Source organism: Candida parapsilosis, contig 005807, assembly GCF_000182765.1.
Source record: "Candida parapsilosis strain CDC317 annotated contig 005807".
Classification (NCBI taxonomy): Eukaryota; Fungi; Ascomycota; class Pichiomycetes; order Serinales; family Debaryomycetaceae; genus Lodderomyces; species Lodderomyces parapsilosis.
The window spans coordinates 1,873,604-1,897,197 of NW_023503280.1; the positions used below are offsets into that span (position 1 = coordinate 1,873,604).

Below are 23,594 nucleotides of genomic sequence, written 5' to 3' on the forward strand. Positions count from 1 at the left end.
AAAGTACTTCAAGTGCAAACAATAAATGTCGTTCTTTTTTTCTTCTTTTCGTTGACATGTCACGTATTGTGCTGTGCATTGCGCATAGAGTGTGAAAGTAACGACAGTGAAATGGGGGTGGCACAATCAACTTCAAAGACTCCACACCGAATATGAGCAAGGCTACTTGACCCGAATGCTCAATTAACGCCAACCTCATTATATCGTTTGCATTAGTTACGCAAACCTTTATAGAAAGTTTACAACTGCCACCTGTATTGAAGCAGGTGAAACCAAAGTTTTGTGGCTAGAACCTAAAGTCAGTGTCACCGTGTAACAGTACGTGATAAATCAAAGCGGGGTAAAAGTCTATTGTGGTTGAATTCAAATGCAGACCATCCCGGCGATGCGCGTGAGAAGTGCACGATCGGATTGCTCCGTGTTGTTGAGTAGTGCATAGACGAGAGCCATCAATTTGCGTGAAAAATGGTGTGATACGCGACAACCGTCAACAAACTTTTGAAATGTGGCGTCATGGGTACAATGATGTAGTTCTCAAGTTGCAACAAAATCAGAATTGCGTTACAATTTAAAAGAATACTTAGATTGCGCCATTTCTTTTGTTTGCGCAAACTATACATATGGGTAAATTAAGGAAATGTTAGTTGACTTCTTTTTTGCGTCCTTTGTATTTCTTGCGTACTGAAAAGCTTTTCTAGTGTGATTGTCTTCAACTTTTACGACTACTATTTGAACTCGCCAGCCAATCTAGATTTTTAAGGCCCAAAGGGGTGTTTCCGAGAGTAGTCGATTAGATATGAACTTAACAGTGATTAGCATTTAGAGTGGAGGTGTTTGCAGATCGCATATGATTTTGCATAAATTGTGGTGCTCAACTTTTAGCTGGCTGATCTAAAAAATTGTCAGAGTAGTGTATGTTTGTGCTAATCTGCAAGAGCTAAAAACCCTATTTCCGGGCCGAAAACTAAAGAACACCAATGCCGCTTCCGAAAAAAAGGAGATGAGGGTATGTTTATCTTGGTGTTGTTTTTAAATGGCATGTTGCTGAAAAAAACTGTGATTAGGTTAAGTGTGGATCAAGACTATGGCATATAATGATGTGAATGAAAATGCTAGAGTTCTTTTCGAGCAGAAAATGGAGTTGTTTTGGAGAAATCATAAGGATTTTCAGCACTCCCCGTTATTTCGCCTCATTCGCTGCACGCAACTGTATTTGCTCACTGTTATTCAGCAAGTAACTGCCTCAGATTGGAACTTTGCCTCCTCCAGGGCGTTAACACTCACTGCAAGCAGTGATTTCGGGTATCTGATTTTCCGAAAATGCATCGGAGTTATTGTAACCAAGTAAAGAATTAAACGCCGACGTGGATTTTAAAATCAAAAATAAAGTAGCCTGATAATTCTGATTGAACGACACATTGAGATTACCATACACAAATGGAGTCACCTGTCTGTCTGTTGTAAAATTCTTAGGAAACTAATCAAGAGCTATAAGGGGTTTTCTTATTTGCAGCAGCTGTTTACAGCATTCCAAAATCCCCCTCAAACCAGCGTCATTAGAGTGCTCTCTTTTACGATGGTACTTAATTTTTAGATTGACTCACCCAATTTTTTGTTGACCCTTGAGATTATCACACTAAATGACAGCGTCTATTCGGTGATAGCACTAACCCATCAAATTTGATCACGTGGCACAGTTTCACCACAGCGAGTCACTTCATGATAAAAAAAAAAGGAAAGGAAAGATCTAACTATTACTTAGTTATTTTTAATAGGGACAATACTGAATTTATACATAAAGAAGCTGATGCGACAATTGTAAGTACACGCGTAATTATCTCAGGGTATATGAGCAGTCCGTGGGTATCCCAAAGTTGCAAATACCTCAAGCCAAACGTTATGGTCTCTGTTGCCTTGAGCAATCCTGATGTATTTATAATCAGTGTATACTAAAAACAACACTAGCCCACACTCCTATGTTGGATTATGTGGATCGTAAATGGGCACTTTTCTGTACATGTGGGCTTTGTGTTCGTTGTGTGATGTCATTGCACTCGCAGATGAAAAATAAAATAAACCACTTTGTGGTCTCTTCCAATTTGGTGTTTGAAACTCTATTGTGTTTTTTTTTCCTATTTTGTTACCTGGAAATAAGTAGCTTTGCAGACTGTTTTGTAACCACTATCCAACAGCTGTAGTTTACATTTCGTAATAGTCGTCCAAGCCTCAAAGCCAATTGGATCGATTTAGGCACAGCATTGGTTGCTGTGTGAATTCACTCCAGAAAGACTTCTTTTCTAAATCTAGGGTCCATATAATTGCAGTCTTCTCCCGGAAAGCACGGTTTGAAAATAATATATTGCCTCATTCTTGTTGAACAATGTGCTTCGCTCTAAAGAAGTGCAAACTTGGACCTGGTCTACTCAATGGTGAAGTTTTGATGTAGATACTGTTTTTGGTAAAAAGTTGACGGGAAGGGTGATTGCCGCTTGGAGTTTCAGTATGCTCTTATATACAAGAATTCTGGACCTCATGAAGATAACTTGAATCACCACCCTGAAAATACAGTATTGACTAAAACTGTCCTAAAATTTAGCTGTGAAGTTTAGCATCGAAACTTTGGTTGTACCGCTAGAGCAGTAGACTAAATTTTTTTCCCTTGAACGCTGCACTTAAACTCGTATAACTATACCTTTACATTAGATCAAACTTTAAAGTCATCTCACAGCTTTGTGCCTTTCAGTCTCAACAGGTTTTGTTCAATTCAAAATGCATCACTTGAATATTTAAGCGACAATTTGACTCACAAAAAGTCGCGCTGCAGATTCAAAAGTAAATCAGAGTTGGCCCTATCAGATATAATAAAGATACAAAAGATAGAATATATAGGAGCACCAGAGAATATATTGAGTTGACGCATCAAAAATTTTGTGTAACAGCCAAACAAGAATCACGCCCAAACTTGAACACGTTCATAAAAATCGACCCTTTTGTTTTCTTTATTAAAGATATTCTTGCTGCAATAGTATCGAACTTGGTCAACCATGCTGGGATTGCCGCATGTAACAAAAGAAATAGACCCATCTGATTCACGTAATTCTTGAGGAATAATCGCGCCGATATCTGGCCTGCCTTCTTTGAACTCAATATGGCCAAGTTCAGTCTTAATGTCATTGACAATCTCTTGCATAGTTGAGTCGTTATCTGAGGTTAGAGAGTATTGTAAAACCTGGTCATTTAATCCGAGCTTGTCGGACACCAGTGATTCATCAAGATTGAGCTCTTCCTTGTTAAATTCCTTGATCCTGGGACGCGTCACACTCTTGAACTCGTCAATGTTTGCTGGATTTGTAGGCTGCGAAACATAGACTATGGTTTCAATCCCGGTGTTCCTCAATTGAAGCAACTCCTCGTAGAACCAAATCAATGATTTCCACTCTCTGATCACCCAAATCAATTTCAATTTGTTGCTTTTGCTCTTGGTTCTTGAAGCAATATCAACCGCTTCCGAATACATTCCAGGAATTCCGTTACCTCCAGCAATGAAGACAGCTGTATCAGCATATCTAGCAGGTGTTGGCTCACCGTATGGACCTTCGCAACTCACTCTTATTTTGCAAGTTCTTCCTGGTGCCTTTGCCAATGATTGATACAAACTGTGTGTTACTCCTCCTTTGACTTTACAGTATAACACAATACTGTCTTTGTTGTCTACTGATTCGGTGAAGGTGAACGGATGTGATTGCCAAAAGTAAGTTGGCTTTATGAAATGAATAAATGCATGTCGACCAGGGATAGAGTGCCAGTAGCTTGGCTTGGGAACAACTACTTTCAATGTCTCATCAGCCAACAAAGTGACATCAGCATGGGGGAAACCAAATACAATCAAACGCCCAATTCTCACCACCCTATCGAAACACCAAACAGCAATGGTTGGATAAACCAAGCATAGAAAGCCAAACTCTTCAACGTGCACCCAAGTACCAGCAACATAAAGTGCGGCCAATATGATGTGTAAGAACAAGAAGATTTCATACCATCTTCTTCTCAAGTAAAGCATACCTTGGACCAACATAATTGCAGCAGCAACGGTTGCAACAACCCCCCAAATAAAGTAAGGCATTACAGATTCTGCGGCATACCTTGCTGCCAAAACATAAGTGAATGTCACTGCGTGTACAACAACCAAGGCAAACATAACTCTTGCTGTATGTCGATGGTACGCCATAAAAGTTGAGTAGTTCCAACCGACCAACCATTGTAGGAAATTGTTTCTTCCCGCATAAAGGAATACCAATGGCATCATCATGGTGGCAATGATTCCTGTCCTATCAGCTACGTATCTCATTTCAGCATTGTACTTCGAGAGATAAACAGGATCGTTTTCCAAGGCTTTTGAATTCATAGCGTGCAACCAAATAACGGCGCAATAAAACAAAAATATAACCAATGATTCCAATCTTGAAGGGATCAAGTAGCTAAAGTACTTTGAAAAAAAGGTTTGCTCTTGCAGTTTTTTAACCCTGAAAGTAGCTGGAATTGAAACATTGGCTCTCCAAAAATTAGTAATGGGACCAGTCATCTTCTTGGTGAAGCTTGGGAACAACATCTTTGTCCAATGCGACATAGCTCCCAATAGTAAAATCAACAACCAATAACCCAACAACCCGGCACCATAAAGGATCGAATTGTCATAGTTGTTGTAAAATCTATTGAAGGATTCTTGAAAGAGTTCAGTATTAGTTTTATTCATAATAATTGGAATCTGTACAGGCATCGATCTGTTATAGTTTGGAATGTCTCGAGGTGATTTAGCATACTTGTCAAAATATTCGATGGCTGTTTCGTACCAATCTGGTGAAACTTTAGCATGAGAGCGTTCACAGTACTCCAACATGGTTTCTGCTGCTGCATTGACAGACTTGTTGACACTTCTCAAGCATCCGGCAATTGTAGCTAAAGCGTTTTCATTCACGCATTGACAAGTAAGGTTACGTGGAGGGCATATTGTGACTTCTGACAGCATTTGCCTTGAACAACCATAAAAGTATTTCTTCGCTCCCAATGGCTTGTAAGATGGATATTTTTCACTTGCTTGTACCCATGAAGTTAACCCGAGCAATAAGCATGTAAATTGTAACAAAATTTTCATAATAGGTGAGGTTTAATGATTGGAAAATTGTGCTGTGATTGCGAATGTAGGAGAGCTCAATCCATTTATATATTGCTCATGGAAGTATAAACACAATATTAGGGTTTCACTTTCAATACTGACAGCGCTAAAGACTGAAATTACGTTCTCCCACTCATTCAATTACATGAAATTTTAAATGTGGCCTGATGTTAACCACAGCCCTCCATGGTTTGCAACCCTATCAATTTCACCCGCCTTAGTCGCAAATCGTATAATGGATGCCTGGTCTCCCCGGTCTAGTATTTAAGTTTGAATTTGCATGAACAATTTAACTGATCCAATCATATAAGGCAGATGTAAAATCGGGTAAATTGCCATCAATCACGGTGTATTGATCATCATAGTCATTAATGGGGCCATAACTCAATTTTTATCTAAAGGATCAACTATTGATTTGGTTTATTAATTATTTAGATTTTTCTGAAACTTTGTCTCTCCTAAACAGAGCAGAGATAACACAAAATTGACCCTCATGGGAGTTTCCATAGGTACGTCAAAAATACAACTACTACTGCATGGAAAATTGTTTCCCAACTACATAAAGTGAGCGAATGTTGGCCGATACTTAAACCTGTAGCTCTAGTATAATACGTGGAGGTGGAAAAGTGAGTGTGTGAAATATATGCTGAAATAACAAACCAATGTATGCTGACAAAATTAAGGTTCAAGAGCTCATTAAGCTTTTCAATTTCCGTAATACCGACGCCTGAAGAGGATAAGAGGATACGAAGTATAAATCCCAAAGTTGTTGCCGCTGGTGGAAGTGTATAACCATGAATGCTATCTTTCATTGACACAATTGTACCAACTTTCTACACTATATTGGTCCTTTCAAATTAATTAAAAAGTTTAAATAAATCGCTAGACTCTAAATAAAGCCACGGGCGTTCTCTTTGGTTTCTTTTAGGCCCATACTTGAATCTGCTCATAGAAGTAGACCCTTTTCCTTTCCTTGTTTGATACATTCTTAGCGCAGTAGTAACGTACTTGATCAACCATGGCAGGATGTCCGCAAGTAACAAAAGCAATAGATCCGTTTGATTCGTGAATCTCTTGTGGAATGAGCTCCTCAATGCTTGGTCTGCCTTCAATAAATGTAATGTGGGAAAGTTCACTCTTGATAATATCAATGATTCTATGGTAAGAACCATCATCTTCACGAACTGGCTCGTCAATCCTAACCATCTCATCAGTTGAGCTTTGTTTCTCTGAGGCCGACGACTCCTCAACCTTGACATCTTCCTTACTGGAGTCAGCTTTAAGATCATCCAGTCCATCCATTGACAACCTCTTCAATCCTGCAAATCTATTGTTGAATTCATCAATAAAAGTGTAGCTTTTTGGTTGTGAGATGTAAACAGTTGTTTCAATTTTGGTATTCTTCAATTGAAGTAACTCCTCGTAGAACCAATATAACGACCTCCACTCTCTTACAACCCAGGTCAACTTCAACTTGTTATCACTGTTTTGTGTTCTTTCCGCAATGTCAACAACTTCAGAATACAATCCAGGAATTCCGTTACCTCCAGCAATGAAGACAGCTGTATCAGCATATCTAGCAGGTGTTGGCTCACCGTATGGACCTTCGCAACTCACTCTTATTTTGCAAGTTCTTCCTGGTGCCTTTGCCAATGATTGATACAAACTGTGTGTTACTCCTCCTTTGACTTTACAGTATAACACAATGCTGTCTTTGTTGTCTACTGATTCGGTGAAGGTGAACGGATGTGATTGCCAAAAGTAAGTTGGCTTTATGAAATGAATAAATGCATGTCGACCAGGGATAGAGTGCCAGTAGCTTAGCTTGGGAACAACTACTTTCAATGTCTCATCAGCCAACAAAGTGACATCAGCATGGGGAAAACCAAATACAATCAAACGCCCAATTCTCACCACCCTATCGAAACACCAAACAGCAATGGCTGGATAAACCAACCAGATGAAACCAAAATCTCTGACATGTACCCAAACACCTACAACCCAAATTGCTGCAAGCACAATGTGTAAGAACAAGAAGATTTCATACCATCTTCTTCTGAGATAGAAAAGCCCCTGAATCATGATGAGACCACCAGCGGTTGTAGCAATGATACCCCAAAAGAAATAAGTTTCTGCAGCATCTTCAGCGTAGTAATCTTTAACAAGAATAGTGTACCCAACTGAGTGAATCACAGCCAAGGCAAACATCACCCTTGCAGTATGTCTGTGATAGGCCATAAAGGTACTGTAATCCCATTGCACCAACCATTGCAAAAAGTTGTTTCTTCCAGCATACAAAAATACCAATGGCATCATCAATGTTGCAGTGATACCCGTTCTATCTGAAACATATCTCAATTCCGCATCATACTTTCCACCAAACACGGGATCTCCAGGGAGAGCTTTACTATTCATTGCATGGAGCCATATAGTAACACAGTAAAACAAAAAGATGACTAACGATTCAAATCTAGAAGGGATCAAAAAGCCAAAGTACCTCAAAAAGTTTTGTTCTTGCAGCTTCTTCATTCTGAATGTAGCTGGCATGGAAACGTACTCTCTCCACCAGTTCACTACAGGATTTGTCATCCTTTTGGTAAAGTTGGGGAACAATATCTTTGTCCAGTTGAAAATAGCACCCAAGATCAACACCAATAACCAATAGCCCAACATACCGGCACCATAATAGATTGAGTCATCATAGTTGTCATAGAATCTTTTGAATGATTCTTGGTATATACCAGTCATGGACTTGTTCAATTTGAAAGGAACATCAATTGGGACACTCATATTAAAGTTTGGAATCTCACCAGCAGACTTTGCCTTTTCATCATACAACTTTATCGATGTATCGTACCAGTTGTCAGCCACGGTGATATTATAGTAGACACAGTTTTCGTGCATGAAATTTTTGGTAAAGTCCAACTCCTCGTTAACATCTCTTAAACATCCAGCAATGGTGGCCATGTAGTTCTTGTTTTCACATTGACAAGATCTTTCCATTGGTGGACAAAAGGAAACTTCCGATGTAATTTGATTGGTACAAGCATAGAATATTCTTTTCTTGCCTAGTTTCTTGTATGGTTCCAAGCTGGCACTAGCTATGGAAAAGAAGCCAAGCAAAATGCATGCAAAGTATCCTAGATTCTGCATGAGAAAAGTTTAATGATTGTTGGTGATGGAATTGACAAACTTAATTGTTAGTGACAGCTGAACTAAGGGGGCATTCAACTCATTTTTATACACATATTCGTTTCTGATACCCAATCCAAATTCTTTCAATTACAAAGTGATTTATTGGGGCTTTCTATGTCGTAAGTTGTTGCTCCTACGGTGTTGTTATTGTACTTGGTATATACATACATGCACGATGCTTTTTGCTATTGTCATTGGCTACAACTTATTGTTTGCTTAACCGCCTTTGACGACAGTCAGAACAATAAAGTTGCAAATACTGCAGATCATTTACAGTGTCAACATTACACAATACCTTCACTGATCCAATCAGATAACTTTTTCATAAAAACCAAAATCATTGCTGTATCCAATCAGCGAATGGCAGAACTAATTGATGCTCCATAATTTTTATCTAAAGGATCATTGTGTTGATATTCGTTCCTTACATTTTGCATTGTTTGCAACTAACAATTCAAATTCAAACGAACACAAAGCTTTCAAACAATAAATTGGAAATTCTTTTTTAACCTAAAACAAGCTTAACATCTGATTGTTTTGGAGGAAAGAACAATGTCTATTCTTCTTCACAAGCGAAATCTCACCCATTTTACGATGAGAAGATATATCGAGCAACTCAGTACTTCCCTAGAAAAGTTCAACATTTGACAGGTACCTTGGCATGCCTAGCGTCTTTGCAAAATAGACAACCCTTCAAGAAAATTTTTATTTTCAACGTCAATTATTAGTTCATTAAACTAATTTGTCACAAAGACATATGGTAATGAAAATTTGTACATTAGCTCAAATATTTTATTGACTGTATGTTGTGGTTTTGGAAAGAAAACTTTTGCATTGATTTTCTTGGCGTACACAACTTTTTACTTAAATTGGGTAGAAATTAAGAGCCATAGCTGAAATTTGATGCCGCGGATATAATGTATATACTTGCAAACGTTCCAATAAACTCAGTAGGACCGAGCTTACATATAGCGGATAAAGCTCAAGAAGGGTATAGGTGGTGGGAATAGTAAGAAAAAGCACCTCAGCTGTAAGTTGGCAGTGATGACTAGGTAAATGTTTTTGAAGTTTTGTGTGGTTTTAACACCGCCTGCGTTCGTTATGTACGCCTCAATTAAAAGAGTTTGTTTTGGGGGGGAGGGGGTACAGAATTAGTGGAGGCACTAAATGTTAAATCACATTCTAGAAGCAACTTGAACTATTATAGACTTTGCATATGTGTCCGATTTACGGAGAGCGAATCATTTTAATTGACATTTCAAGGTACAGCCGTTAGCTAACTATGGGTTTGGGCCTGGTATCAACCTGCCAAGTCCCTACACCTTCAGAGAAGACCCCTTACATCGTATATAGATCTTATTACAGAAATATGGATATGCAGCGCTAGAGTACAATGGGAAATAACAATGTAATACACCCCGAAAGGCTGGGAAGTACTTATTGACCCGAGACCTAGAAAATTGATAAAACAAAGAGGTTTATTGTTTAATGATATTTTTGTAAGTCCTACAAAACCATTGGTGGATTGTAAATTCGATTTTGTGATTGCTTAGTCCTACACGTTATGCAACTAATGGAATAAATTCTTGGCATTGATTTTCAATACCTCTTCTTAACGAAATTAACATACGAATTGGAACACCATTGATTGGATGGAAAAAGCAGTATCTGGTTCAAAAAAAAAGGAGCTAGCTTAGTTGTGCTTGTGCAAATATGTGAGTCATTCAGGTTGAAGATGCTATTACAGATACACGAACTCTCAGTGGCATGATTGTCTTCTAGGTGAAGGTTTTATGGGTTGTGAAAATGATTGCATCCCAGCCCAATCATCTTATATTGACCCAATGTCAGTGCCTCGAAGCAGATACTAGCATCAAAAGGCTGATCTAATCAACGACAGCCCCACCTCTTTATCCAACCTTTTCAAAAACAAAGCCAATATAAAACCCAACTGCTTCTTTTTCTTCACCTTCTGCTCCATACTTTCCGTCATTACGTTTCAACCCATCAATCAAGTTCTTATTCAATTTCGCAAAATAGTTGGGTATTTCCTGGTTGAAGATGTCAATAAAATTCTTTTTATACTTTAACATTAGATTATGTTCTTCACACATTGCTCGAAGAATTTCAAATGGAACAACATATTCTGGTACGTCATCCACTGCATCTTTCAACCAATAACTATATCTATTTCCAAAAGGGGGTCTAAACACACCATCTTCCGGTGGTTCTTTATCAAAAGTAACGGAGTATAACCCATTTCCAAACTTGACTTTGCCTGTTTTGGCATCTTTAAAGTATTGCTTGTCAACAATTTTGGACTTGATAAAATCGGATGAGGGAATAGTACCTATGAAACGACCGCCTACTCTCAATGACTTGGAGACATTGGTTAACAAGGTGTTAACTTTATCTTCTGATTCGAATGCATAGTGTAATGCAAATTGAGTAGATACAGTATCAACAGGAAATGTTTTCTCAATAATCCCTGGAAAGTTGGGCTCTAAAATATCAGGAACATATTGAGTAAAACAATCACCAGTGGCAAAACATGCTTGAAAATTGTACCTATTCTCAACTCGAGTCCCATTACGTGGCCTGAATCTTGCTTTTTGCTTTGAGTATCTATCAAAAGCTTCACGTACTGATAAATCGGAGATGTCGATGCCGATATATTGGTCAATTTTGATAAACTCGCATTTGTTCAAATCCCCACCCTTTCCACAACACAAATCTAATACTGAAAACAATGGTGATGAGCCAGTGTCATGTTTGGCCCAATTGCCGATCAAAATGTACTTGATTGTATTGTTGAAATTCCTCAATTTGTAAATTGGAGAGCTGGTCCTTGGACCTTGACGTTTAGACTGCTGAGTTCTTTGATTGTAATGTTGTCTGACAATACTGTTGATATCACGATTCTCCTTGTCCTTGATTCGACTGTGAAATGTATGATAACTGTCATTGCTTCGTGCACGAGTCGATGATGGATTCGCCACGTCTAGATGTAAATATGGTTGAACAGACTCATCGTCATCTTCTTGTTCTTCTTCTTTCTCTTCATCATCTGGCGTCTCATCTCGTCGTGGAGGGACCTGTCTCTCAACAGTTTCTCTTGCTCGTTTCAACCGGTTTAATCGTGAGTCTTGCTCTTCATGTTTTTGTTTGTATGTTGTAACAGAATTTGATGACTCAGTCAGTCTCCTGACGTATGACGTAGATACTACATCTGACCTTTGTCCATACATTTCATACTTTAAGTTCTTTTTCTCATCATTTTTGAGCCATGCTGGTTTTTGTTTGATATCCCCGTATGCTGATGCTGGTTTGGCTGCAGGAGTATACTCTCTTCGGGAAAATCCCTCAAGATTGGCCCCATTATCCACCCGACGTCTTTTCATCTCTTGCTCTTTGGCAACATGGGGTGGTTTTGGCGGTAGTGATGAGTTTGCTGACATTGCAGAAGTGTCGAAAACGTACAATAGGTAAGCAATTGTAGTCATTTTTCTGACCACTTTTGTTGATACTCTCATAGCTACCAAGTGCATTTCAATAATGAGAAGTCATCACAGCTTATATTATTTTTAAAGCATGTCTATTCTAAACGTTTATACTATAACTTACCATTGACCTTTCTATCAAAGAGCTCTGCGATCGGCTGAACTATTTTCTTATCATTTGGGAAAAAGTGGCCACCATCATGAGCAAAATTGTGTACTTGTTTAGCATTGTATAAGGTACTGACATATTCGGACCTTATTGGAGGAACAATGCTATCATTGAGTCCATAAAGAAGAATGACTTCTGTAGGTAAATGCTTTCCCATACTCTCTCCCTTTGCGTCACATAAATATTTGGCCGCTTTCTCTGAAATTTTTACTTCGTTAGCATATTGATCGAGATCAGTAATTTCCAAAATCCGCTGCTTATTTTCGGCACTGTGATCGTCATTCCTGGGCACAGTCAAACAAAATCCCGACACAATTAAGCTTATTTTTAGTGGCGGGTGTGTAGGTAGAAACTTTTGTAAGCAATTGGTGATCATAGCTGCCATTGCTGCGCCTTGCGAGAACCCAATAATCCCGTCGTATGGTCCATTTTTATCAATATGGTCGATTATAAACTTTATTGCATCGTCTAATCCGACGTAATTGTTTGCACTTTGTGCGTCAAACCATCTAGCATTACTTCCATTTTCAACAATTTGAGTCCAAACCTTGTCACTCTCTTCATCCGTTGGGCCTAGTGGGAAACTTAATTCGTGTCTTGACTTAATTTCATGACAAGGTGTAAGGTAATCAACTTGGATGTTTAGCTTTTTTGAAAGGATCTTGCGCAATCCAGATGATTTCCTTGCAAGGGTGCTCCCGCTTTGCAAGTACCCAGGGAGACAAAGAACCTTTGAGATGCTTGACATGAGTGTGTAAAAGAAGGAGTGTAGATTGATACAGCTCAACACAACTTTAGTCTTTTCTTTTTTTCGACCCGTTTATTTGCATCAATTCTCAGAGAAAAAGTGGGGCACCCTCCATTTTCAACAAAGGAGCTATACTAATCTTTGATGTAACACTGGCCGAACCTTTTCGACTGTTCATTTACTATTGCATGCATGCCTTGTGGTTGTAACTCACTCCCGTTTTCGTTGGAGGAGAGCTAGCAGAGCCTCATAGATATATATGCCATTACGGAATCTTTTTGTGCGTTTCTTTCTGGCAAAAATGCATCTCTCTCTTCACTCACTTCCACCGTCACCAAATACTTACAATGGCAGATTTAGACGCATTTTTCAAAGATATAAGAGAGGAAATAGCCAAGGAGTATGTACTCGCAGTCGAAGACGTTATGCATGTACTAACCCCCTTGACAATAGCGTCAACAAGAAAACTTTGTTGCAAGAGTTGGAGAATCAATTTGACTTATCACTCATCCCATATCAAACCACAATCAATTCTTGGACATCTATTAGTCCAAATCAATTGAACGGAGTATTCCAAACCACAAATAGTTTTGAGGAGTCGATTCGTGGAAACGTTGAGAAATTCACGCTTTCATTGTCACAATTGGATTGTAAATTGAGTCAAAAGGAAAGATTGTCAAACAAATTCATCGAGGATTCCATCTATGTAATTTTGGTCAATCGGTACTTTTGGATACTTGCAACCGCGTTTGGCCATGACACTATAAAAGTGAAGTTGATAACCACCGAGAACGAGTCGGGTATAATTGCTACACCACAAGAAATCTTCCAATCTCTAGGCATCAAGGATGTAAATTACCAATTGTATCTACTTGCCCTATTGAAAATGATTGACGTTGTCGTTGAATACACAACGACTACAGTGATCAATCAATCCATTGGCTCAACTACGTCCCAATCGTCAAACTATTCAATTGCGCTCATAAATCTGAAAATTGTAGCTAAGATACAAAACGGGTTTCTGTTGTTGGATTTGAAAAACGACATCTTAAGAAAGAGGTATGATAGTTTGAAATATAACTCTCAAAGGTTGAACAAGATAGTGTATGATTTATCGCTTCGTAATTTGGTGACAACAGAAGCCGAGGTAGAATAAATACACTCAAAATATACGACCGAATCTATTTGCTTCTCTTTGCGGGCCTCTCATCAACTTGGGAATTGTCATCTGAGGAATCAATGATAATCATTTCATTATTCGAGGGATGAAAGTGGTCTTCGTGTGGTCTTTTACCTCTCTCTTCAGCCTCGGATGTGGATTGAAGAGGTGCACCGTTCCCTTGTTCCTCCTTATCATTATCATATATTGGTGGAACTTTTGAACCATCCGGGTTAAACAATCCCATGTTGATCAAATATCGCTTGGCATTATCATCACCCGATCCCGAACTTGATTGATTCTCTTGCGTCGCCTCTATCACTGATACAGTAGATTCCTCCTTCAACTTACTAGGTGTAGTAGGAGTATGCTCACCATTGGTTGCTGCCGTACCTGGTCTGCTTCTTTGTGGAGTTCCTTCAGGTTCCTCCGAGGTGTCCAATTCAATAACCTCATTCTTGATCTTTTCATCGCACTGGGCCATTAGTTCATTCAAGGCGATATTGTACGCTTGATCTGAAGTCTCCAATTTGGCATCAATATCCTTTTTGCATAACCTCAACAAATCATTCGTTAGTGGAAAAGTATCCTTTTTAGCAATCTTCTTTTTCAAGCCAGGTGAATTAAACAGGGAATAAAAATTGGTGTCCCTATAGTAATGTGTATACACCTTGAAAAAGATTGTCACTAATGTGTCGTCAATCATCGACGTTGGCCCATAACCATTATTTGACTTTTTCATATCGTTAGCACCCTGTAAAAAACACAAGTATGGCATTATTTCTGGTGGAACACCCTTCTGCTCCAAGGACTCAAACATTGACTTTACATTTGATGAAAAAGTCAGATACGGCAAATTGTTGATGAAATGATCAGTGTATCTAAATGAGTCTCCAACGCCAAGAGCGGTTCTCATCATCTTGCAAATCGTGGAACAAAGAAACTCCCAAGCATTGTATAAGTTGACCATTATAGAGCTAGACCGACGAATTTTTGGAATCATTGTGATCAAGCTATTAATGTCTTTCTTTGCCTTTAGTAATTCAATGTAGAATCGTATGTACTGGTAGGTGTACAAAAAGTGTTTCCCCGGACGTTCCGCTTCTGGTTTCCAAATCAGAACCAACTGTTTGTTGACAGATTTTAATGAGATGAAGCTGGACATTATTGCAGCGGGTTCCTCGATGTCCTCGTATTCATCATAAAGAATTCTTGCAAGTTTATACTTGGCTCGATGTTGCCAGTTCTTTTTGTCTGCAGCATCGAGCTGTTTTAAAGATGAAACTATCACGTCGTAGAACTGCCTTTTTGAAAGTCCCTCCGTAGTTTTGACTTGTATTAATGGAATCTGGTGTAAATGATCGAGTCCTTCTTTGGGTGAAATTGCATCCAGTTTGACGTATTTCAAGCAGAGTGACACCAAAGAATAGTAAGGCTCGATGATGAACTCAGATTGCTTCGCCTTGGACACCATCGCACATGCATTTGCCATGACATCCAAAACGTGGTTAGGTGGGTCATTCAACTTGCGTTCTGTCTTTGACAAGTAGTAAAAATCGGTCCAGTCGGCATCCTCGGTTTTGATAGCTAAATGCAATGACTGTTTAATCAACTTCAAACAAAAACTCTTTGGCAAAGTTGTCTTCTCCGACACGCTCGAGAAAGTTGCTCCCGCAGGTTGTTTAATAAACCTTGGATGTGACTGTACCTTAAATGCGAGCATATTCATAGGGCCGGATACAGCTCCAAAGAGCTCTTTGGCAAACAGCGACATCAAGCTTCCTACAACTGGCTTGATACGCTCCTTAGCCAGCTCATCAAGAGTGCAGTTTATGGCCATTAAATAGCAAATTAGCGACTTTCTTTGCAAATTAGCAGTCCCAATCTTTCTGTCCATCACGGTCAACTTATCTGAAGTCCATATCAAGTCATCCTCCACCAAGAATCCATATGCCTGACCCATCAAAAACCAGCTCTCCATTCGGTTCCCACCGCAGATTAGGTCATTTCTAAACAACATAATTGCGTTCTCGATTTCGACTGCCCTCCCTTGCATATTTTTCTTCCGCAACTTGTACGATGAAAAAATCAATAATCCCTGAAGATAATACAACCCACTCGGCCCAAATTCAGATTTAGTCAGATCAAATTCTAGTTTCATGAGTCCATGAAACGTATCACGCACGAATTTTGGTGTTATGCGCGTCGTGTCCAAAAAATATTCAATCATTGCTTTATTTCGACTCAAAATTACGTCGGAGTCAAAATCAGGATCACCTATGGCCTCGTACATCTCCTCGATCATCACCTTCATATCATGCTTGGGCACATTCTTGATCGTATTTGTGTGAAAGCATAAAGGCAACACAAACTTGGACAAATCTTTACAATCGCCTTCAGCCAATTCTTCTTTAACCTGGGTGCCATGATCAAAGGGAACAAAGCCATCGATACCAATATTGTAATGGTACCTGCACTTTATTAATTGGCTCATGTCCTTATCGGTTCCATTCAAAATACTAAGGTATTCTTGCGCAGCTCTAAGAAAAACACCATTAGCAGCATCACAAATTCCGCTAGCGCCAAGTTGTGCATGAAATAATTTTATGGCTGCGTACAATGCAAATTTTGAGTAATGGGATCTCAAAATCGCCAAAATAACGACAGAAGTTTTCAAAAGCATGTCCTTGAATGTATCATACGATTGGGGCGAGTTCTCTTTTATTGATGTTCGTAACGAGGAGATGCTGCACGCTTCTTCGTGTACCTCAAAAAGCAAAGAAATCTCAAGTATTGACATGATTGGTTTCATATTTAAAGGTTCACGTAGCTCCCAGTTCAGTGCCTCCAAAAAGTGGACAATATAATTTAAATTATTGTTGTAGAATCCGATAACCTTGCATAGTATTGTAAATCTGGCGTTATTAGGAAGTTTTATGTATTCTTCGCCAGCAAGATAATCGTTAAATTCCTCGATACATTTGACAAAGCCGACAGTTAGCTTAGAAGTCACACCCAGCAGCTTGTAAAACTGGAGCAATATGCTCCACAAACTTAGTTTCATGTCTATATTTCCTGTGTTTAAGAAGTTTCTAATTGACACTATAGCCGCATTCTTGCCCTCGTCCAGGTCAAGTAGAATGTGTTCCAATAAATAAATCGCTTCGGAATTACCCCTAGTTTGGTTTGAAAACAATATTTTCCAAAAGACAGCGAGCACTGAAATGACTGTCAATTGTGATTTCACATTGATAAGATTCAAGTCTGGGAAATTTTTATAGTTTGGATACTGAACATTCACATTCAATCCAGATGTAGTTAAAAAGCTGAGAAGCTCCTCGAGCGATGCCTGGATAGACTTGTTAGTGTCCCAACTCACCGTTTGTGATTTTTGTTTCAAAAGTTTACACCACATGAATCTTGCCGTGATGGAAGCCCAATCTTTATCTGCCTGCTTATCCGGTGATAAATTTGTACTAATAATCCGTATCCACTTGTTAATTTTATCATTGAACTTGATCAACTCCAAACACATACCATTAGTCACTGCTTTGTTGAACTTTTTCGAGTTGATCGACCGCCTGATATGAGATTCCAAGCTAATTGATTGATCAACCAATAGCTCAAATACCCCAACGGCTGCCTTTGCATCTTCAAGCAGTTCACCAATGTTCTGGACCAAGAAACCCTCGAATTGCAAAACCCATTCACTAAATTTCGAAAGCATCGATAAATTCCATTTGTATTCAAGAATAAACGGGCTCTCACCAGCACTAAGCAATTGCTTGATAACCCTGGTCTTTAATGTTGTGTAATCTGGATTTCGCAAAGTAAGTTCCAGTATGACATTGCTTTCCAATGCTGGTAGAGCACGAATGCTCTCCACCGATGAGCTCCTTTGTATATTGTTGCTAAAATTGTTCAAAATTTCAAGCAATTTAGTGTTACCATCCGCCGACTTGGATTTACCTGAATTGAATGAGTTGAATGCTGCAGTATAGTTTGGAGTCCAGTCATTGATGATGGTCACAAAATCATTCAAATATTGCAGCGCACTTGCTTTTTTCAAGTAAAGAAGAACAATGTCAGCAGTATTTAGCGACGGTTCTATTTCCTTTAACTTGGTGGTGAAATAGTCGATACCAGTAAAATGCTCTTTCTCCACAACAATTTCTGGTTTGTCGGGGTTTGAATCGATTTTTGCCAAACGCTTTGATGCACGATGGTTCTGTTGTCTAGTCTCTTGGGATTCGTCCTTTTGTGAACCATCTTTTTTCTCCTCTACTTCACAATTGTTGCTTATGTCGATTTGTTTACTTTCACGCATGTCACATTTCTCATCCTCAACCACCGCTGGTTGAGACAGCTCAACGTTTTCATCAGGCTTTTGGTCAATGATTTCGATTGATATAGTTTCGACAGGCTCTTCGGTAAGAAGGTAAGGTTCGGTGAATCGAAGTTTCGGTCGGTGAATGTCTTCAATTTTTGTTTCATCTTGAAGGCCCTTAACGGAACTATCGATGGCATCAATCAAATCCTCCCATGAAGTGGGCAGACCTTTCAGGGTCAATTCAATACGCATTTTGCTTTTTTTCAGCTGTCGCTCCTGCTGAGTTTGGATATCTTGTTTCATTGGTTCTAGAAAACCAAAGCGAGCATTGAGAAAATCTGATTGCAATTCGCCGGATAGTCCTACTGAAAGCTTGCTTTTGAGTGCCAGTAAACGTTCCTCAGCATCCGAATCGATGGGTAAAAGGCCAGAAAGATCATCACTCTCAGACTTGCTTTCGACAACATATTCCATTGTCGATTTAGCTAGTTTAAACTCCTTCAAGTATATCCATAAATCATATAATACTTCCAACAACTTTTCATCCGCCTCATTGTAAAATAGGGCCACAGAAAAATCGTCTAGCATCGAGTAAAACATCTTTTTAAACCTCTCTTGTCGATCTTCAGTTTCATCTTTCAAATGGTCAATAAATGAATCGTGTCTCAAAATATCCATGAATAAAAACCCCCTATTTCTGAAGATTAAGTATCTCAAAGACTTCAAGTTTGGAGACAAGGTAGATAATGCATCAGACGCACCATTGGCGATACCATTTTGAACACCTTTAATGTAGTCTACTTCATCGTAATAGTGATTGGAGATGATGTCTATCTGGAACAATTGGTCATATACTTTGTACGCTTCCAAGTAATCTCGTTGTTTCTGTAATTTCAAAGCTTGCTGGAAAAGTTTGAATGCTTGTTCAAATTGTAGTTCTCGTGTGTGTTCTTCCTCTAAATCCTTTTTTGAAACAGTATCTTCGAGGATATTCAACGGCTTGAAAGCTGACTGTGGGCTGTTAGTAGGTGGGTGAGCTCAAGACGAAGTAATAGGTAATACGAACCATCAGAGAGATAGAGGAGGATTTGTTAATGGTGGGATTGTTTTTAAATGAAAGCTGTTTGTTTTTGTTTATTCAGTAAACTTGCGCGACAAAGAAAACAGAATCCAGTTCATATGCGTACGTATTATAGAACTATATTAAAGTTTGGAATCTAAATGATATGCTGAACGGTGTCATACATTTTCGCCCGAAGTTAAGGATTCGATATCCATCTCAACATCCGACTTTGGTTTGTCATCCTCTATGATACGTCCCTCCTTTGCTGCTTGTATCCTCGCTTCTTCCTCCAATAACTCAGATTCCTTGGGTGCATCCTTACCGAATCTTAACCACCATATCAAATGACTCGAAAATATCCCGAGTTCAAGCACAATAACTACGGCATACAATACGCAACTCAAGACGTCGAATTTGCCCACAACAATGCTTAGTAAGGAAAATATAGCACCGAGAGAGTCCATGGTGAGAAATACAAAATTGATTCCAATCACTCTTCCTTTTCTCTTTGCCAATTCAAAGTAAGGTGGTATCAATCCAATGGCTAACAATATTGAGGCAATGATCCCTATAATCAACATCGGCCACGTAATCCCACGTCTATGTAAAGGTCTTAACCACAAAATAAACCCAAGCTCTAGGCCAACACTGACAAGGACAAATGCTGTAACAACCAGCCATAGTTTCTTCCTGGGCATTTGTACTGGAGGGTAATACAAAACTTGAACCCATGTGACCAAACAAAAAAAGGTGAATAATTGTGGTTGAATACGAAGTGGTATAGATCCATCGATTCCAATAAAGTAGATACTAAATGGTATCCCACTTGCAGCCCATAAGAACATCATTGTAGGCGGTAATCCATGGCAATCCTTGACCTTGAAGTTTCTGATTATTTGTGGAACAAGCTGTATGCACCATAAAATAGTTCCTATCGTTCCCAAAACATTCTCAGCAACAGCGTTATGCATCTTTCAAAAAAAAAACTATTCTGTTAATCGATACAACAAGCCATTGATTGCGTCTTGTTGCGAGCCAAGAAATGAAGGTATATATATTTGACACAAGTAGATCTCTAACGATGCAGGTGAAAAACTTTTTAGTGACTCAATTAAGAGAGGAAGCTTGAAAGCATCTTGTGATAGCAAGATAGGGAAGAAAAAAAAAAAGAAAACCAGTTGCGCCTTGCGCTTTAACGCGCCATGCGATGTGTGTACGACATTGGAATTTGAAAAAAGCAAATGCGCATTTCCTAAACAAGAGCACATCAAGATCCATAAATCACGTGCTGCTACCAAAAGTGGTAAGTCATTGCCGCTTAGAACGAATGGTCTAAATTGCCCTTTATAACAAAATCTCTTTAATAAGTAATTGTTTCCGCTATGTACTTTAGTCACTTTCATACTCAAATTCTAAACTTTCATCGTCATCATCGGCTTTGAATTCAGAGCCCGAGCTGCAGCTGGAGTATTCAACACGTCTTCGACTCTTTGTAGGTAACACGTCAGCATCCTCGTCTTCAACGTCGCTATCACTCAACTCTTTGTACGCAGGATTATTTTTGGATCGATGCTCAGTTGTCACTTCAGTGTCGCCAAACCCAGGGGCTGAATTACTTCCTTCGTCTTGTATTAGTTCTCCAACTTCCGTATCCGACACAATAAACCCGCCACCAAAATCGTCGTCAGACCCGTCTGCAACGTTGTGTCCCGAGTCAAGAACACTTCGATTAGTATTATCATCCATGAAGTGTTCTTGTGTCAAATTTTCATCCTTCACAATCCCGTGTGTCCTATTCAACCGCTGCTTCAATCTCAACTTCAATAAAAAGTACTTCCAATTCTGTAACGCATTCATTTCATCCATGACTCTCCTTTCCTCCTCATCTTCTTGAATCATATGATCCAAAGTGAGCTCTAGAGCATCCCTGTTATCTTTGTGAATTACAATTCCTCCTTCCTTTGCAATGGGCATGCCTTTTCCTTTTTGCGTGAAATCGAATGAGGTAATTGCTTTAGCATAGTCTATCCCTAGTAAAGTTGCAGCCTTTTGTAACATCTTTATGGTTCTCGGTCCACCAATTTTTATCAAAACCCCGTTTTCAGGAATCATGGTATCGGTGTAGACATCAATATTGCCATACTGATTCTTTGGAACTTTTCCGTTTTCGATTTTAGGTGGAATGTAGAGTTTGGTTTGGAACTCCGCGTATAAACGAGTATCTTCTTCTCCTTCGTCGTTTCCTGACTTTTGCTTTGATTTTAATGAAGATACACTAATTTTCAACACTCTACCTTTCATGTACCACGCCCTGGCAGATTTGAGCTTCTGCACACAAGATCTGCGATAAACTGGTAGTAACTTTCCTAACGCATTCTTCGGCCTAAAAGTTCCACAAACACTGGTATCGTCTTTTGGGTATATTTCCTCATTTTGTCGAAGTTGTGACTCTAGTGCATATAAAGGGTGATTTTTGAATGCTTGGATGTTGTTGGGCATCCCTTCAGCCAAATCTCGTTCGTGAAATTCCTTTGCTTCCAAAATGTCGGTTACACTCCGTGATTGGGTTTCCTGGCATGACTTCAACACTGACTCATACCATTCCTTCTCCTCGTCTGATTTAAACTCAATCCTTTTCCTGATAACACGAGCATTGTAGTTGATTGAGTAGCGTCGCGTCACATCTCTAACTCTACCATACTTGTCGAAAGCCACCACATAAAGCAACTGATTTCTCTCGTCGCTTGATGGTGGCTCAAATGGGCTTGGCCTCCGTTTGGAGCAAATTTCAATTCTTTTCTTCACAATCGGATCAACGCTAATCCAATGTTTTGCAAATTTATCCCACACTTCAACCCAAAATACCGGATAGTCGGAATCTTCAAAGTTGGTTTTGCTTTTGTGGAGTCTAGTGCTGATGATCTCCGATGGATCTGTTGTTTTCTCCTTTGCCTTTTGTATCCTCTTAGATGATATATTTTCCGTAATAATTGTAAAGTCAGGGGGTTGCAAAGATACAACTAACCTCGCATTCAACCCCAACCCTCGTAAAAGCGTAGCAAAACCTTGTGCAGCAATATCTCGACTTCCTCGAAAATTTGTAACCATCATCGCAAATTTCTTCCTTGTGACCACATCGGAATCTTGCACTATGCTCAACTCATTCCAAGTTTTCCTCAACAACCCCTGGGAGGTAATTCTAAACTTGCTTGCGTAAATCTCCATCAACTTTCTTATTCCGTCTAGCAATCTTCTTGATTTGACATTGTCCTTACCACTATCATCATTAAGCAATTGTGTAATCTGTCGAGTTACACACGCCTGTTTTAGTGACTTCGATATTGATTTATTGCTACACCATGAATTCCTAATAGCAACATGTATTAGCATTAATACGATGTATATTTTGTGGATCAATACACGTCGTGTTCGTTCCTCTTTGCTTATGAATTGTACCTTTCTTTTACTTTGTGTCTCTCTTTGTGTTGTATCCAATTTAAAGGTCATTACCTGATCAGACTCCAGATTAGGTTGCAAATTCGAACCGCTTGGAATATCGTCGATATCGAAAGAGACCTTCTCGAAATCATCAGAATTATCAGATTCCCAACCTTCTTGATGTGCTCCATCCAAATCTACGTCTTCAAAATCGGTTGAATTATCCGATTCTTGAAAAGCATTACTCATTCCGGTGTCAAATGCCCTACTAGCGACCTCTGGCAGCGCCCTCTTTCTTCTCTTGATCGGTCGGTTGCTATCACTGTCCACGCGTGACTCCTTCAACAATTGCTTATGATGCTGACTTGGAAAATCACTCATGATTTTCACATCAATTCTCTCTTATTTCAAAGCGTTGCTGTTGTAAGTTTTAGATTGTACCCTTTGATGTCCATCAACTTTTTGTACTAGTTGTGAATAAACTTTTACCAAAGATAGTTTGTGGCAAAAGAGATAGTGGAACGTGATGTTATGAGCCTCACAAAGCAAAACCCTCTGAAAAAAAAAAAAAAAAAAAAGGGAAAAAATCCATCCATCGAGAGGGTAGACTACAACTGGATCTCCAAGACATGACAAGAATATGACAACATGCTTCAAACGACGAGGGTATCATTTTCTATCCACGTTTCACAAAACTAATCTTCAATCACTACGAAGTAGTTCAATATTGAGCCACCGAGCGAGAGAACGACTACCGGCCAAACTTTATCAAAAATTAACTCAGTATGGTCAGACCGAAGTAAAGTTAGTCCCCAAGAT

General features: G+C 39.1%; 8 protein-coding genes across 8 annotated transcripts; 1 reads left to right on the forward strand and 7 right to left on the reverse strand. All coding sequences in view use genetic code 12, as the record gives it.

The window, feature by feature from the left end:
• Positions 1-2,950: 2,950 nt before the first annotated feature.
• Positions 2,951-5,152, reverse strand: CPAR2_808110 (ferric reductase family protein; the record flags this gene model as incomplete). The annotated part of the gene is made up of 1 exon (XM_036808726.1): positions 2,951-5,152. One exon carries the CDS (start codon positions 5,150-5,152, stop codon positions 2,951-2,953), a length of 2,202 nt encoding a protein of 733 aa, XP_036665434.1.
• A 945-nt stretch (positions 5,153-6,097) lies between these two features.
• On the reverse strand, positions 6,098-8,326 carry CPAR2_808120 (ferric reductase family protein; the record flags this gene model as incomplete). Its single annotated transcript, XM_036808727.1, has 1 exon — positions 6,098-8,326. One exon carries the CDS (start codon positions 8,324-8,326, stop codon positions 6,098-6,100), a length of 2,229 nt encoding a protein of 742 aa, XP_036665435.1.
• A 1,952-nt stretch (positions 8,327-10,278) lies between these two features.
• On the reverse strand, positions 10,279-11,826 carry ABD1 (mRNA (guanine-N7)-methyltransferase; the record flags this gene model as incomplete). The annotated part of the gene is made up of 1 exon (XM_036808728.1): positions 10,279-11,826. One exon carries the CDS (start codon positions 11,824-11,826, stop codon positions 10,279-10,281), a length of 1,548 nt encoding a protein of 515 aa, XP_036665436.1.
• Positions 11,827-11,981: 155 nt separating this feature from the next.
• On the reverse strand, positions 11,982-12,785 carry CPAR2_808140 (putative serine hydrolase; the record flags this gene model as incomplete). The annotated part of the gene is made up of 1 exon (XM_036808729.1): positions 11,982-12,785. The coding sequence occupies one exon, from the start codon at positions 12,783-12,785 to the stop codon at positions 11,982-11,984; it is 804 nt and encodes a 267-aa protein (XP_036665437.1).
• Positions 12,786-13,132: 347 nt separating this feature from the next.
• On the forward strand, positions 13,133-13,941 carry CPAR2_808150 (uncharacterized protein; the record flags this gene model as incomplete). Its single annotated transcript, XM_036808730.1, has 2 exons — positions 13,133-13,185; positions 13,239-13,941. 2 exons carry the CDS (start codon positions 13,133-13,135, stop codon positions 13,939-13,941), a joined length of 756 nt encoding a protein of 251 aa, XP_036665438.1.
• Positions 13,942-13,966: 25 nt separating this feature from the next.
• CPAR2_808160 (uncharacterized protein) lies at positions 13,967-18,862 on the reverse strand (the record flags this gene model as incomplete). Its single annotated transcript, XM_036808731.1, has 1 exon — positions 13,967-18,862. One exon carries the CDS (start codon positions 18,860-18,862, stop codon positions 13,967-13,969), a length of 4,896 nt encoding a protein of 1,631 aa, XP_036665439.1.
• A 651-nt stretch (positions 18,863-19,513) lies between these two features.
• On the reverse strand, positions 19,514-20,308 carry CPAR2_808170 (uncharacterized protein; the record flags this gene model as incomplete). The annotated part of the gene is made up of 1 exon (XM_036808732.1): positions 19,514-20,308. The coding sequence occupies one exon, from the start codon at positions 20,306-20,308 to the stop codon at positions 19,514-19,516; it is 795 nt and encodes a 264-aa protein (XP_036665440.1).
• Positions 20,309-20,726: 418 nt separating this feature from the next.
• On the reverse strand, positions 20,727-23,156 carry CPAR2_808180 (uncharacterized protein; the record flags this gene model as incomplete). The annotated part of the gene is made up of 1 exon (XM_036808733.1): positions 20,727-23,156. One exon carries the CDS (start codon positions 23,154-23,156, stop codon positions 20,727-20,729), a length of 2,430 nt encoding a protein of 809 aa, XP_036665441.1.
• Between the last annotated feature and the right edge of the window lie 438 nt (positions 23,157-23,594).